The sequence below is a fragment of the Platichthys flesus genome, chromosome 18 (genome assembly GCF_949316205.1).
Source record: "Platichthys flesus chromosome 18, fPlaFle2.1, whole genome shotgun sequence".
NCBI classification, from domain to species: Eukaryota; Metazoa; Chordata; class Actinopteri; order Pleuronectiformes; family Pleuronectidae; genus Platichthys; species Platichthys flesus.
Genome location: NC_084962.1, coordinates 15060696 through 15077997, shown reverse-complemented (window position 1 = coordinate 15077997; position 17302 = coordinate 15060696). Strand labels below are relative to the sequence as shown.

The 17302-nt window shown below is 41.1% G+C and overlaps 1 protein-coding gene across 3 annotated transcripts in view; it reads left to right on the top strand.

The window, feature by feature from the left end:
* Nucleotides 1–247: 247 nt before the first annotated feature.
* The window catches only part of rngtt (RNA guanylyltransferase and 5'-phosphatase), a 68126-nt gene continuing 51071 nt past the window's right edge, over nt 248–17302 (top strand). For all 3 annotated transcript variants that reach the window (XM_062411617.1, XM_062411616.1, XM_062411615.1), the window contains exons 1-8: nt 248–634; nt 2791–2900; nt 2982–3085; nt 3185–3273; nt 5061–5136; nt 5882–6134; nt 8086–8195; nt 9320–9421. In XM_062411617.1, the coding sequence (XP_062267601.1) occupies nt 571–634; nt 2791–2900; nt 2982–3085; nt 3185–3273; nt 5061–5136; nt 5882–6134; nt 8086–8195; nt 9320–9421 (908 nt within the window). In that variant the 5' untranslated portion in view covers nt 248–570. The remainder of the gene's footprint in view (nt 635–2790; nt 2901–2981; nt 3086–3184; nt 3274–5060; nt 5137–5881; nt 6135–8085; nt 8196–9319; nt 9422–17302) is intronic.

Genomic DNA, 17302 nt, shown 5'->3' with positions numbered 1-17302 from the left:
TGGGATAAATCTGATAATTTCCTGATTGAGTTCAATATTTAAAAGCTTATATGTTGAATCATATATAATTTGGTTACAAGTGAGAAACGAGGAAAAAAGTTGTATTAATGTCTTCTTTCGTACTGATGCTTATTTTTTGTAGAAGGTATTTTTTTTCCAGCTCAGTAACACTGCACCCAGCATCCACAGGGGGCAGTGTGACGCATGAAGTCGCCTAAAATACAAATATTAACAACCAGAGGAAGAAGGCTAGCTTATGTCCTGAACTAGCTAGCTAGCTACCTCCATCTGTGGCTGCTGTGGATTAAAGGATAAACACACAGGAAATATAACGCCGTCGCTGGGATACTGATATGCCGAGAGTCGCTGGAACATATGTTTCGTGCACTGGCCCGTCGGCCCGTCAGAAAGTGGACCGGCCTTAAATTTCTTGGATGATTCGCCTGAATTAGCAGCTGAAGGGCCTCGAGTCCGCGGTGCTCGGGTGAACGACCAACCGGGGGAAAGCCACGACCTCGCGGGGGGTAGCATTAAGCCGCAGCCTGCTATTAACCGAGGATTCACTGCAACATGTCACACGTCGGACCCCCTCCTCGGTGGCGGAACTGTCCCAGAAAGGGACATCCTGTGGCGGGTGAGCAGATAATGAAAAACCCAAACAACTCATAGAACCAGCGTAAGGTAGAGGCAGCTTAATGCTCACAGGGCTAGCGTTAGCTCCGCGCCGTGTCTCACAACATGCTGGGGCAACACCGCCCGGTTAACTTGTCCTGCTGTTACAACCACTGTGTGGCTATCTCGGTTCATTCTCTGTCCGTCCAAAAACTGCCAGGTTAGCATCACAATGTGACGACGTTAGCCGGTTGTGTGGTCCATGTTGACATAATTGTACCCATAGCTAGTTGTTGTTGCTAGCAGGTAGATAGCCGATGTATTGAATGAGCGCTGTGGATACTATTAGTGCAAAGTTTGTTATAAATAAGTGTGAACTTCTGCCATTGTCACCGAGACAATCTTTATTTGCCAAATTTTCAAATGGAGCTCGGTATGAAGCTGTATTAGGCTGCGTGCTCTTTAGCCGACTTTGCGCCTGTAGCTAACGGGCTGTCAAACCTCAACGCCTCCCTGATACACGTTGAATCTGCGAGTGTCTAACTCTAAATTCACTTTGAAATAAACTAAGTTGTGGGTCGTGTTGAGTTAATTAGTTTGCTAAGCTTGTACAGCGCTTAATTTAGGAGTTGTTGATGTTTTAGCCTTAGCTAGCTGCGATGTGGAGGCATCACGTGTCAAAACAAACCGGGAGCATGGTGCACTGTACGTGATGCTGGGATTCTGTCACATGTCCTGTAACATTTCTTCAAACCAGTGCATCATCTAGACAGGGATCCAGATTCAATTGGCACACTTATTACTCTTAAGAAAGTAGAGTCCAGAGTTTTATTGATTATCACTTGATGGGAGCCCAGGAAAACCTCTTCCTTGATGTGTGTACTTTTAATCCAAACAATAATACCCTGTCTTGGCCTCTCCCCACAGGCACTTTAACAGTTTGGGTAATTATTAGTTTTTAGATAATACTGTAATGCACTTCATAGTGTGGCCCTCAGCTCAATTGCTGAATTCCTGCTCCCCTATGAATATGCAGAGCCTCAGATTCTCCAGCCGGGCTCTGTTGACTGTCACTTATTCCAGACTCAATAATAAAAGGGACCGCTTTTTGCAGTCAAGGCTCCTCAGCTCTGGAACTCCTGGCCCGAGGATCAGAGACTTGCAGACTTTTATTATTTAAATGTTTTATCAATACTAGTACACCATTATTTTATCTGCAAGCTTTGGCAGGTTTATTATTATATATCGTTATTCTTTTTATCCTGTATTTCTTATAATGTATTATGTGATCCTTGTTTTGCCTCAGTTTTGAAATGTTTGTTTATGTTTTTATCCTGTTCCAAACAAGGAAAGCCCCTTTTCACCCTGTTTGAAAAGTTTATTATAATACCAGGCCAAAGCAGACAACTAGCCCAGTGGCCCCAGACTCCCAGTTTTACTCCGTATTATATGGGTTTTCAGATTTTCAATAATCACAAACCTGTTGGAAATTCTTACCAGCGAGAGGCAATATCAGCTCTGATGGGTCGTCCATTTTCCACCTGCTCTTTGTGTGGGACCATCGGTGGAACTCTAGTTTGAAGGAATCAAATTGGTTTGGTTCTTTCATAATAGACAGAGAACTTTAAGGAAGTAATCAACAAGTCTTTCCATCCTTAAGATGTCAATTTTTTTTTCTAATTTCAGGTTAACATACCATAATATCTTCTTTAGTCTGAAGAGCTGTCAAAAGTTTGAGGATGTTGGGGCTACTACAATAGTAAACTAAAGGAAATTTAAAATGTTTAGATTTTGAGAGAACTTGTTTTTTTGGGCGTTTCTTCTTTAAAAAGAGTGAGGGCACCAACGGGGAACATAATGAGCCTGCCATGTGTAATGGCGGGCAGTCGGGGCCCGAACAACAAATCTTCCTCCTGAACCCCAACAGCATAAATCTGGTCATGCAGCTTTAACTCATTAGTAGTGTGATTAAGTGTTGCCATTGTGGTGGCTTTGGATATAAATGTATAGATTATTGTAGAATAAGAAGTTCAGGTAATGAATGGATAAGAATACAGTGTGCATGAGGGCTCTAACAAAACTATCCACCTTTAAGGGTCTATACCCAGACCACAGAGTTTTTATACTTCATACTTTTACAAGGATCACAGATTGATTGGTTTTTATTTTCCCTCTCAGGTAAATTCCTTCCAATGAAAACAATGTTGGGCCCCAGATACGATGACCAAGTTGCAGAGGGGAACAGGTTCAATCCGGAAATGCTGTCCAACTTCTTAAAAAGCCTAAAAGTAAGTAACTCCACTATGACTTCAATTACTGATTCTGAAACTGAAAAATTAACAACGCGCTCTTTCTGTGTCCGTCTCCAGGTGAAGATGGGTCTTCTTGTGGATTTGACGAACACTACTCGCTTTTACGACCGCAAAGACATCGAGACAGAGGGCATCAAGTATATGAAACTGCAGTGTAAAGGGTATGAGAGGAGTTGCTGTCATGAGTTGGACAAATTGTAAGTTTCTGTTCATTCAGTGATAATTATGTAGTAGGTCTAACGAGCCTGTGTTTCTTTTAGCCACGGAGAGAGTCCTTCAAAAGAGACCACTGAGATGTTCATCAGACTCTGCGAACACTTCATAGAGAAGAATCCAACAGAATTGATAGGTAAGCGAACTGTAGAACCGTAACAGTTTGATCCAGCTTTCTTTTATCTATACCATGCATCCCCTGGACAGGCCGCCTGCGTGTCACAGCGCGAGCACATGGAGACAAACAACTATTCGCTCTCACATTCACACCTAAGGTCAAATCAGAGTCTCAAATTCACCTACGCCAAATTTAGCACATCTTTGAACTGTGGTGAGAAGCCAGAGAACCTAAAGAATATCCACACAAGCACGTATGGAACATGTTAACTCCACAGAGAAAAAGTGTAAGTGTTGTATGTATTTGTGAAAAAGTAATTGAAGGTTTCTATAACAATGTTGTAAAATGATTGCATTACCCTATGTTACCAGCAGAGAGCAGCCTTACTCTAACATTGGACAGATGCGAATAAAACCAAGGTTATGTCTATTTTAAAAACAATTCTTTAATGGTATTTCATTATTATTGTCTTTGACATCCAACAGCTTCCCTGTACAACCAGTGTGCTCAGTGTTCTCATGTGTTACTGCCCTGAGTTGCACATGCACCTTTCCAGATGTGCATGACCGATAAACAGATCATCTATCAACACAGTCTTGTGCAAGTCATTTTATTTTTGGTTTTCTAAGTATGTAGGAGTTCCACATGAGAAACAAAACACTTCCCTCCCACAGAACTCTGTGTAGGTGATGTTCTAGGTGCAAGGGCATCAAAAGGCACCAAGGCTGAAACCTGGTTCAACATGTGGGCTGAGGTTTTTATTCTCTGTTGTTCTGACTATATTGTACTTATTATTTCCAACAAAATTGTAGAGTTGTATCAGTACATTTTTTTTTTAGCAGCAACAGCAGCAGTTCAGCTCGATCAGGACCCTATCAAGACCACATGGATATCACGGGGATATTGAATTGTACTTTCACCTCAGTGACAGCAGGGTGCTCTCTTATATCAGTCTCACACCTTCTAAACCTGTCCAGATCCGCTCGTACCCTTTTAACAGCTGCCTGATGTGTAAATCTAAACCGCTCAAACATCCGCACAACGTGTGAACGTCACATCAACAATGTGCCGTCGTGAGCCAGCCGGTGATTAGGTTTTGTGGTCTCTGCGGTGCACATGTGCAAATTGGACAGTTGGGCTGCTAAATCTGATCCCCGTCCTCTGACACTGGTTCATTTTATCTTCATTAGCGTTGCCAGGCTAACATCCTCTACTGGGGAAATACGAGATTCAGATGGTTTGATCTTGTGTGGCTGAATGCTGCTGTGAGCCTTCTTAAGAAGATGTCACTTTGGTTACAAGGTTTATCCGGAGGCTTTTTTATTCCCTGCGGAATCCAGTTTCTCCTTTTATTAGAGAAGTCTGTTTCACTTCAAAATGGACCGCACACTGTTTGTCTGTTTTTTTCTGTTTCATTTTCCCTTTTCCCTTTTCCACTCTTCACCTCACTGAATGTTTCAACCATTTCTGGGTGGCCTGTGTGTGTGCAACGGCTGGTGTGAGGCAGATTTGTTGATGTTGGTATAAAGGCAGAACCCCCCCCCCCTAAGAAGAAGGGATCTGCTTGTGAGTCTTTTGACGGTGGAACTTGACGCCCCTGTTCAAAACATGGACTCAGCCTGAATACATTTCAAAGAGGACTGTTTTTGTGTTGTGTTAAACCACAAGGCACAATTCAAATGAGTGCTGACACGAGTTTCTGCATATTGGACCTCCAGTAGTGTTTTTAAAAAAAATGCTTATGATGTATTCTAGATGTAAACTTGAGGTGGAGTTCTGAGTTTTGGTCCTTCTTTGTCCCGAAGGTGTTCACTGCACACACGGCTTCAACAGGACAGGCTTTCTGATATGTGCATACCTGGTGGAGAAGATGGACTGGAGGTAAGGGCTGCCCCCCCATTAATCGCCTTGCCTGTTAAAACATACCCACACAAACACACACACAAAGCTTCACAGAGATGCTGGCCGTCTAACAGTGACAGGATTCGTTTCTTCACAACAGAGATGTTTGAATAATTTACCACAGCTCAGCAGAGGTGGGGCGGGTGGAGATAAGCCTTTAGTGGGAGGTGGAGCAACAGTCTGAGGAGGCAGAATCCCTGGAAGCTGTATAGGAGCAGGCTGCATAAAACCCTCCCACCACTTCCTGTGTTATGAATATTCTGAGCGCATTTACAGCCCTGGTTCAGTATCATGCGATGGTAGTTAATTCCTTTATCAAATGATCAATGCTGCTTTATCTTTTATCATTTTGCATATAAATATATGCATTAAAAAAAAAATCATATCTGTAAAGAATTTGTTCAAGCAAATGCATGTTACATGGACTAATAAGTATTTGATTAAATAGTAGAATAATTAAACGGCTAAGGAACGCCAGAGAAAAGCTTATCACAGACTGAGGAATATTTTTTCAATATTATGACCCTATGGGCAAATATTGTTTCTTTCCTTTGAAATCCAATCTTATATTTAATAGATAATGTTTTTAAAGAAAAGTCTTCAGTTAGGCCATATTCATGAAATAATTGCCAGTTACAGCCCTACATATAATTAACGTACACTAAGGAATAAAAGATTGAAGCTTATCAAAACACACCCTGTCTGTGTTTTCTTTTCTTATCAGCATCGAGGCAGCTGTGGCAGCTTTCGGCCAGTCCAGGACTCCAGGGATCTACAAGGGAGACTACCTCAAAGAGCTTTTCCGTCGCTATGGAGACGAAGAGGACACGCCCCCGGCCCCCGCGCTGCCCGAGTGGTGCTTCGACGACGACAACGAAGGGGAAGTGGACGATGACGGCAACGCGGTCGGCCAGGATTCTGGCCCCAGCTCCTCAGGGTCAGGGCCTGGCAAACGAAAGAAAGAGAAGCTCAAACTGGTAAGACTTCCTGGAAGCGCCAGGAAATGGACTTTCAAGCAGAAAGTGCGTGGGTCCCTCTCTGCATGACACGGATCCCATGCAGGGAGATGCAATGTCTCTAGGGAAGCTTCCCTGCTAAGTGATGGAACTGTTCAACGACATGTACCATCCAGTAAATTTAATCTGTAGATTTAGAGAAAATCAAGGCTTTCATCTCCTCAACAGCTGGTGAAGGTATAATTTGGATTCGATGTCTGGCGTGTGGTGATGTGGCGCTTTCATCAGCACCGCCGAGTGAAATTAGAAGTGTTGAATCATCTCCTGTTGCTTGTAATTAGGTTTTCTTCTGTTTGCAGATGCTCTCATCCGAATAATCTTGAGTAGTTACAAGAAGCTCAAATTAAAATGGCAGAACCAACATTTCCCGCACTCAGAGTAATGGAGGCAGAATGGAAAGACAGAAGTAAATAGAAAACATAGAGTTGTGCAAATTACATTTACACTCAGATACAAACTGTAAAGTATTTTCTTTATCAGCTTTATTGCTCACATAACAAACAGAAAACCTGAATCAAGCCGAATCTAATAGTTGAGAATGTGATGCAGCAGAGATGTTCTGGCTAGAAGAGAGAGAGAAAGCAGCAGCAGCAGCAGCTCCTCTTGCAGACAACATTACTTCACTGTCATTAAACAATACTGTTTCTGGGTTGAGTGGTTTGCCTCACAGTCAGACTGGTTGGTGGCCAGTTGGCTATTATGCAGAGAAATGTCTGCTCAGATGATGTGGAAAGTAGAAACGCTGCTCTGCTATTTTGGAAAGTACATAGATTAATCAATGATTGGCTCCTCAGTGTTGGAAAAGTGTTCCTGCGCTCCCTGGGTTAGAGATACTGGATGTGGTCTAGGGAATCCGGTTTCAGCCTCTTGTGGACTCGTTGGCACTCTGCTGTAATATGCTTGAACTATCCACGGAGGAGTATAACTGTAGATGGCCTTACACTTAACACCAGGCTGTAATTCAATATCGTCAAGGATCAACTTTCTGAGGAATCAGAATGATGCGATACTAACTTTTAAAAATATGAGCACGTCACAGTTGCTCAGAGCCAAAGGCAGCGTGACATATTGAAGATATTAGATTTACAACTGTATGCCATTCATCCTGAGATATTTGTGTTCCATTTGGGGAGCTTGTGTGTTTGGTGTAATTTAAACAAAACAAAACATTGAAACATTATTATTTTTTTAGGATTAGAGCTACAACTGATGATTAATGTGCCATTTTTTCTCATTTCATTGATCAGTTATTAGGTAATTAATAGTGAAAAACTTTAAATGAGGAATTACTTGTCCAAAATATTACAGTTTCATTTTTCTTTGGCGAGATACTGGCTGATTAATGAACTAATCGTATCAGCTCTATGTGGGCTGCATTTGTCAACTTGATACCATCAAAGTCAGATTAATGAATATTTCAGCCATGTCACCTAAAGCTGCTAACACGGCACCTTATTATCTTTGGTCTTACAGATGCATTTAACTGTGGAATGTGTTGAGTATGAGGAGTCATTTATTTAAATGAAGTTCCAATAAAATACACACTTTTTAAGGTGGCTCAGTTTGACTCTTTTGTGTTACCCGGAGAATTTAGAAAGTTGTGATTAATTCAGTTTTCAAAGAAAAAGTCCTTAGAAACTAATGCAACAACTTGTGTGCTGTTGGATGTCCCATATCTGTTGGCTGAAAGCGCTAATGTCCCTGAAGTGGACTGTGTGTAGTTGCTTGAATGAATCAAAGTACATTGACTCTGTGCTGTACTGTGCCTCGCAAATTTGAACACTTACTCAATTTTGCTTTTTTACTACGTGTACTTTCACCTCAATTCAGAGGGAAATACTGCTTTCTCCCCCCCCAATCCTCTGAACTGCATCCAAGGCCAAGCATCTTTTTCTTTCTCTCCTCCTCCCAGGGTGCAATATTCCTCGAAGGCATTACAGTGAGAGGCGTCACACAGATCACCACACAACCCAAACTAGGCGAGATCCAAAGAATGTGTCAGGAGTTTTCAGAGTGGGACAGGTAGGTCTCTCCGTCTCTCCTTGGCCTCCACATACCCCTGTGGGAGACTGTGCGTGTCTCCATGTGCATGTGTGGGTGTACTGTTCTTTGTTGTGTTTGACCCATTGGTCCGTAACCACCTTTTCTTTAAGTTCTATACGCCTTCAGACAAAAGCAGTGTCAGATTATTTTTTCCTATCTTCGCTGAATTAACAAGCTATTACAGCTTTTTTTAATGAATCATCAAGTCGACTCTACTGCTGTTAGTTGTCCCAGCAGATGAAACATCATGCTGCCGTTTCTAATCAATACCTGCTGTTGCCATTGTTGTTTCTGTTATACCTCTGCTCCTGGGGCCTGTGCTTGCTTGTATCTCTCATGTATGTGTTGTGTAAGATCTCATTAATGTATCTGTGTGTTTGTGTGTGTGTCTGTATGTATATATATATATCATAAATCGCCACCACAGACGAGTATCACTTCACTTTATCATTCTTTGAGGTGAAGAATGATATAGTAAAGTGATATTCGTCTGTGGTGGTGATTTATGATAATTGTACGTAAAGTCAGTAAACCTTTAATCGTTCCTGTATTTCTAAGACTCGGCTGTATCATAAAAAAGACTAGATTATATCTGCAATTCTTCTATTTTGTCAGTGTTGTGTTTTCTTATTCTTTTTTCAGTCACACTTACCAGTGTTTCTGTATTTTGCAGCTCAGTTAATATTACACATTGCACTTTGCGCAGTTCATTCTTATTTATTAATTATAATTTTTGTAGTGAGGACAATGTACACTCGGGAGTTTGTGTGTGCGACTGTGCGTGTCACTTTAAATAAAACACTGAGGCAGGTTTTCACATCTGTGTTTCTATGGAGTCTAACAAAGTCTTTCATGTCCTTAAAAATGTTCAAATATAATGTACTGGTTCTTACATACTTTAGGTAGGTCTTCATTGTGTAAATCTTCATTTATTGCTACTTCCGTCATGCTTTAAAATATATTTTTAATAGAAATTTTCTGGTGACCTGCATAGTTAGCAAATTGACGTAGCCTGAAACGTATAGATACGAGAGGGCATATTTGTTGGGGTTGGTTAACATATAAATTAATGTCACCAATTGTGTTTTGATAATTTTTTTCAGGTCTGGTTTTCCCGGTGCTCAGCCCGTGTCCATGGACAGACAAAACCTGCGTTTCCTGGAACAGAATCCATACAAAGTCAGCTGGAAAGCTGATGGCACACGGTGGGTCGACTGTTCATGGCTTTTCTTTACCATTAGTAACTCTCTGTCCCTGTGTGTCGATACCAGTACCGCTATCTCCGAGCAATTGGTTCCTCTACCAGTTGATTAGGCTACCTTTCTGAGTCAATACACACAGTTTGTGTCCATGGGAGTTGTCCATCAAGGTTGTATGTATCAGAGGTGTCAATTTACTTTCCTGGCTTGCTAGTGAAGACTGAGTAGAATACTAACATGGATTATATTTGTTATCTCGTTTTAATTACAGTACCTTTACATAGCTAATAGGCTTCAGTGGTTTTAAGTATATCTCTGGAGATGTGGACTTAATTTTTATAAATTGGCTCCACAGAGCAAACAAGGATCTTGATTTTGTCCAGTGTAGAATACGAAATGCAGCGGGGAGATCTTCATTTTCGCTCCGTCAGGGGTTGAATTTGCGTTTCCTTTTGTTGTTTTACTTTCTTGCCAAAAGTTAGTGTTGAGGGGGAAAAGGAGTTTTAGTATTCCTGTGGTCTGCTGTCTCTCTCGCTGGTGCAAATATGCAGTATGCTGGTGAATATTTAATGACTGCAGTCAATTTCAGGTTTTTACATATAGCCGCTTTAATTTCCTCCTAGCAGAGCACAGATATGCCCCCAAACTAAGATGCTGCTGATGTGGGTAATCGACTGCGGTCATCTACGAATACTGGGAAGTGTATTTAAAAAAAGTTTTGCTTTTACATTCAAACAGAGAAACTGATCCTCTGCCGTCATGATCCTGTCCTTCATCTCTTGCCCTGCAGCTACTTGAGTCTGGGAGAGTAGACACCTAATGTCTTCAGTCATGAGAAACAGAAATAGAGGCACAGTATGCTGGGTATGAGTCATCCCTCAACTGCAGCACTCTCACATATTACTTTCTCTTCATATTTTAGGTAAAAATGGTTTGGATGCAAAGCTGAAGATTTCTAGATAAAATGAACACAGAATCAGTCAGTGCACTGTATGGGATCCTATATAAAACAAGGTTTGTGTAGTAATCCAGTTACAATGATTAATCTATTTATCATTTGTTCTATTAACAGAACTCTTCTTTTTTGACCGTTGAATAATTGTTTTATTGAGATATTATCAGGTTGAAGTTTCTCAGATTTGAGGATTGAGACATTTTATGAAATTACACAGGATGCACTGATAACAAAGGTACTGTGGTTGCAGCCATATTCACAAAAAAGGTTTCATTCAGTAGACAGTGAACTTTTGAAGATTTATTTTGTTTCTCTTGTCTGTAAGGTGTCGAAGTCCCATTGGCATTCCTCATGCCTCTTTCTGCTTTGTGCCGTGTTGTTGCTTTATCCTCGTTCCATTCAGGTAATAAGGTTTTGCTCTCAATGGGAGCGAGCTTGCATTTATATGCATAAAGTGAATGGTCTTTATTCTGTCTGAGGGACGGCTTGTTCTGAAGCCGCTGGTCTGATATTACTTCGACTATTACCATTCAAGCGAGCTGAGCAATGGATGACAGCTTTTTAAAAGTGTTCTACCTTATTAGTGCCTCGCCTGGACTGCCATGCATTTTAATTTATCCAGAAAATAGCCACGTCTCTCCTGCCTGTTTGGCTTTTGTGTGAAATTCAAATGGCACCGAAGAAGTGACGATGAGAGGCAGTCTTGTGAGGGGGAGAATGTTATTAAGTTTCTTTGATGTGGCACTTCATTAAATCCAGGTGATACCTCAAAATGATGTACAACAAAAATGATGTAACAGCCAAGATACTGGGAATTTTCTTGGATCTACTAATGGATTTCCGCTGAATTAAGGATGGTTTATATTTGTGCTAATTGATTCTGCTTTTAATCGCCATATCCTGGGCTCTGTTCATCCTAGAATGGCTTTAGTGTTTCGAGCATTTGAATTCTGAAAAAATATCGCTTAAGTGAACATAATGTCCTATACAACGTAAGATATATGAGTTTGGAGCTGTGACTGTGTAATATCATTGAAATGTACTGCCTCAATTGTGTGTTCTCAGTTTGTCATTCTCCACATGAATTGTTTCCCATTAAATGGCTTGCGTTGTAGCCAGTGGCACCTGAGGATCTGAAATGGGTTTTTAATGGGACATTTTTCTCTTCAAGGTGGTCCAGCAAGATTTTTTTCTCTTTTGCATATCGCCCGTGGTTCTCACTTAAAAATGACGTAAAGTATTCTGAATCCCTCTGGCTTTTCTTTTGTTACTTTGTGGAAGATTAGAAACGAATTAGTACTTTTAGAATGAGCAATCTCCTTTTTTTGTCTTTTTCATACAAAACATCCTTAAAAAAATGAAAAACCAAAGCCCTGGATGTTTCAATGTAAACGTGACTCAGTCACTTCATGTTGTCATGCATTGTTGAAATGCATCGTGGGTCCATTGCTTTGCTTTGCTTGCAGTGTTTGTGGTAGAAGTTGAGAATTAAACTGTTCAAGCAGCAGCACTGGTACAAGCCTATTCAATATTAAACAAATATAGTGCAAGAGGAAGCCAATAAACTCACATTAATGCGAATACAGTTTCTGTCTGACATCAAACATTAAAATGAGCCTGGAGAGACGAGGCAGCTGTTGCACCTGGTATGTGTTCATCTGCTTGCTTACTTCCATTCAGCATTGCGTGGACAGACAATTTTGAATGTCCCGAGTGGTTAACTGGGATTGGTTGTGGTCGTTATCTTAATCGCACCTGCAACAAGTGTCAGGCACCACTGTCAATACGAGTGAGTATTGTGTTACACCCAGTCCCCTATTGATGATTTTTGCAGTCTCTTCCTACAGCCGCCTGGCTCTGCATCAACCTGACAGTTAAACTGCCTTGCTCAGCAGCAGGATACAGGCACGATTCTGACAAAGTGCTGCAGCTACTTCACTTAAATATACATCTACTCCTGACAGACGTACCAGTCATATAGAGAAAAAACTGTCTGTGCAAGCTATCTGTCAACAGTCGGGCTCCTAATGGGCTTTGGCAAAGACAAGAAAATCAGTGTGTTTACCAAGAGGGGAAACAAAGAGTTGGGTTTTTAATCAACTTGTTGTAGAGTCTTCTGTCAGGCTTAGATTGGTTTGTGCCCCAGAGAGGAGGACTTGGAAGGAAGACAGGGGCAAATTATGTGCTTGGGACCCAAAACTAACAACTGCTCAACTTGGACTTCATCAAAGAAACTGCATTGGAGAAAGTCTTTGGCTCTCTTAAATTTGTTCTCCTCAGTTCCTGCACTATCCGAACTAACACTTCAGCCACTGATTTCAAAAATGGAATCAATAACCAATGTTTTTTTCTGATGCCAGATTGGATCTCTTGAGCGAAAGAGTGTTCTCTGACTATTCGCTGGTTATTTATTAGTTGTATGTAACAGTCTCTGTAAGGGCTGCCATGGTATTACCGAGGTTACACCATCACAGTGCCGTTAGTGCAGAGTCAAACTGACTACTACACTATAGTGATGTATATGTATAGCTTCATAATAATAGAAATACTAGTAATACATGAACTTCATTGTAAAGATGCAGTGCCCTCTTTGTTTGTCACAGACTGGTCTTTGGCAGCACCGAGTCAAATCCCGGTGGCCCCTAAAATAATCCATAAAGATTTTAGCCTCCTGTGTTTGTCTCTGTCTGCCTCATAAACCAAGACACTGCTGCATTCATGAAATGTGGCCAGAATTTAAAGAACAGGAAGTAGCAGTGTTCTTTCATTATCCCAGTGGCTAGCACGAGTATTAACCCTGTTTTAACACCATTTAAAATGTCTAAATTTGCATTTTTTGTTTGTTAAATATTTGTAGCAGTTTATTGCCAAGTTAAGCCAAATATAATCTTATAAATTGAGCTGAAGAGATGCATTGGTGTAAATACTGGATATTATTTTGATGTCACTGACAACAGCGGTGCTCATTCATTCTGCCACCAGCTTTTCTATTGTTCTTTTAGCCCAGTGGGAGAAACAGTCAATGGCAAAGTCAGAGGCTGATGTGAACGGTTATTACCACTAGTCTGCTTGTAATTACTGTTGAACCTGAGTGACTCGGTAGGAGGTCCCTGTCGATAGAGATTTTACCCTGCTGCAATGACCAGTTATTTGTATTTGACAAAATCGAGTCCTCTCGTCAGCCCAGCGATCACAAAACTTTAAAGTACGGTAGTATGAAAAAGTTATTTTAATGTCAAATGCTTAAGCCATATGCCTGTGTAGAAAATTGACTTTCAGCCAAAGCAATTTACCTTCAAATGTGTCTCTTATGCACTCCCTTTGTTGCTTCTCTAGAAAAAGTAATCATCAAAGATTAGACTGCGGAATATAGTCTGCGCCCCACAACATTGTGAGATCAGCCTGGCCTCTTTGGGGCTAGGAGAGCAGCCCTGCCCGTTGACACACCACTAATGATGTGCAAAGCTTGTGTATCTGATCTAAGGCCTCCCCCGGAGCTCAGCTGCTGTCAGTAAAGCCGCGGGACTCGACTGTTAAAGCAGACACAATGGCCGTCTGTGCCTCATTAGGGCTAAAGTGCTAGGGGGACAGTCCTCGGGCATAAGGACAAAATCAGAGTCTCGCGGCACCCATCAGGGGACGGGGCGGAAAGGCGAGGGCGTGCAGAGAGGCAAGCGTACACTTGTGTGAATAAAGGCGCACATGGGATTGACTATTTCCCTTTTTGGCCATATCAAAATAATTCAGTCTCTTCTGTTACCATAGCTTCAGAGAGAGAAAGAGAGAGGGGGGAAGATGTAGGTGAGACTGCGCCGAAGACGAGGACCACTGGGAGGTACAAAGTACTAATGGTCTCCCTCTGCTTTCTTCTGAACATACCTGACAGCGTTAGCCATGGCTAACTGGCCAATTAGACAGCAGAGGAAGCACTTGTGCCTGTTTTGTCCTTACTGGTTGACAGATCTTCTCCGTTGTGACACTCATCCTATACGTTTGATCATCTCTCCCACTGGTCCTCCCCTGAGATTAAAGCTTCCATCGCTATGCACACGAGGACCAACCTGTCTGTGGGAATCTTCATTTGCTTTCACGTGTTCAGGCATTTCTGTTCCCTCTCCTTATTCCCTGCATGTCTTTTTAACGCATTCATTGTGTGTCCACTCCTAACCGGAAAATGGAAGTGCAGCTCTATCAGGCCCACTCACCATTCTTTTTTGTTTTGTTTTTTTCCTGCTGTTTCTGTAAGACTTTTGGACGGCCCTGATTTATATCTCAAGGCTCGTCTTTTTGTGCTCCCTCGTGTCATGACCGGAGGGGGAGCAGGGGGTCAGGGTCATCGCTCTCTACCGATCGTTGTTAGCCAAAGAGCGGGATGAGGGTTGTGATCACCACTTTCCCTGGCCAGCACGCTTGAGAAGCATTTGAGTCTATTGGGAAATAATTATCCAGCTGCTCGTTTCCCCTCCGAATACATAAAAGCCCTTTGTGAAACTGTAACAGTAAAGGGAGTGCCATCTACCTACACATTTAATCCCAGGGGTACAGACAGCAGAGCATCTCATCCCCACCCAACTTCATTCTGTCTAACTACTATTCACTGTCCTCCCAGGCCAACAACTGAAATTAGTAATTCTCTAAGATCAGGGAATTTTACACCATATACTTCAAATTGATGGACATTGTACAAAAAAAAAAGAAAGCAAGAAATGCCATCCAAAGAAATTGAATTCTGTCTTGTGTTTGGCCTCGACAATGATGTTAACCTCTACAAGAGATTTTGAAGTGGGGAACATCTTATGTCTTATTATTTGATCTGTTATTTCTTTAATTCTTTTCTTTTGGTTTTTATGCCTCTGTGCTGAAGACAATCGCTGCTTGAGGCTAAGAATTCATATGATAACTGTGACAAAATACACTCAAACCTTTCTTTGTTTTGTTTAGTTTCCTCTTAAGTTCTCATTACATATATTAACAGTTGGACAGATATTGATTTAAACTCTTATGGATTAGCAGCATAATATTGTTCCTCAGCTCATCCATAAAACAATTTTTCGGTTAAATCCTTATCTCTTCTACGGATGACACCACAATTTATCTTTTAGTACCTCTATTTAATAACTGATACAACATTTTGTAATTTCAAAGCAAAAGATTTGTTGGGTCCAGTGTGAAGATTTCCCGCCTTTTATCAGATGTACATCCTTGGTATCCATTAAAATAACATCAGGTTGAGTTTCTGACTCGACATAGACCAAATGGTTCTTTCATTCTTTAATTCAGAAAATTTGAATTGACAACGAAAACAATCATTATCTGCAGCCCTGTATTTTACAACTGAAGAACCATTTACTGTTTAGAACAATCCTTTTAAAAGCCACATGTCTGCTCTCAGTGCAGACTCGAGTCTGCTGGTGTTGTGATCTACCAACAGACTTGCGTCTCCAAGTTTCCCACTTTGAACCAGCTGGTACCGATGGCATATTTATTAACTCTAATCCCTTTGTGATGCTGGTGGAGAGACACAGCAGGTATGATAAATACATAGCTTTGTCAGGGGGAATCATTAATCTCAAACTCATCTCTGTCAAGGTGTTCTCATATTTTCTCACTGAGTTGCTTCTAATGTTGTATATATCGTCCGAGCTGTCTACTCACAATGGTCCAAATTTTCCGTAATATGCTCACTGCACAAGATAATACGCCCAAGTTCTTAGTTGCCCTGATTGAGATATTTAACCTTTCAAACTCTAGCGGTTGCTCAGTAGGATATTGATTCATCCTGCTTTATTCATCACTTGGTATTTTGTTTTAAAGAACAGCAGGAAGTCCACAAAGTGTAATTGGATTCATAAAAGGTCAACACAATTCATTTCACAAGCGACAGTGACAGACATTTACTGCTGGTCTGTGTGTCGCATCAACATAAACTGAACACTTTTAGATTTGTGGGCTATTTTTAAACACATTTCAAGATGTTGCCATGGGCTTAAAGAAACTTTGATGGACCTGGCAACAGTTGAATTCTAAAAAAATCGAATGAAAATATTTTCCCAGTCAATGTCTGCTGTTGTTAGTTGTTACAGTTAAAGCAGATTCTCGAAGAGGACACAAAGGCAACAACGGTGTCTGTGTTTTTGCAGTCTAGCCCATTTTTTTCAGTTTCTCTTTGAAAACTAACAGACGGGAGGATCAAGGATTTTGTCTGTATGTTCCCTCTTTTGAATTTGCCTGTTTCGGCTGCCAACTCAGTAATAAGCCAACTCTGTTGACCAAACAATAAGCATTTGGCGTGAAGGTGCCGACAACTAAAGGGCACTCTAACCAAAGATGTCTAATCCTGAGATGAACTTGATTTGGTTATTACCTCTGTTGGGATTTGTGTCCAACAGATTGTGATTTTCATATATAGTAAAAAGCAAAGCCTTTCAATTATTTGACTGGAGCTCTGAGTGCGTAGTCCCACTCACTGATCTGAAATACTGAATGGATATTACCCATGAACCCCGGCTGCCTTACCCAGAGGATCTGTCACAAGTACACCAAACTCTGAATATTGGGTATAAATGGTGCTTTTTGATAACTTCTAAGGCTTTCTAAATGATTTACAGTTCAATATCTGTCTTGAATTGGCTGGAGCCTGATTCTGCCAATTTAAATTTCTCACAGGAGATCGTACCTGCTCAGCAAAGTTACACAGAGCAAGAACAGACTTTTAGGGTGACGAGTGGGAATGAAAAGAGACATTCTCCCAATTTCAAGTCAGTGAACCACCAAACTAATTTGAAAGCTGCTATTTTTGAGGTAAAAAGTTGCATATTGTGTTGCTTTTAGACTTTTTTAACCAAGTTTGACTTTTTAAATTGCATGGCCTTTCGTGAGCATACCTGCTCACGAAAGGCTTCATATTGCAAAAGCAAAGTGTGAATGAAAGA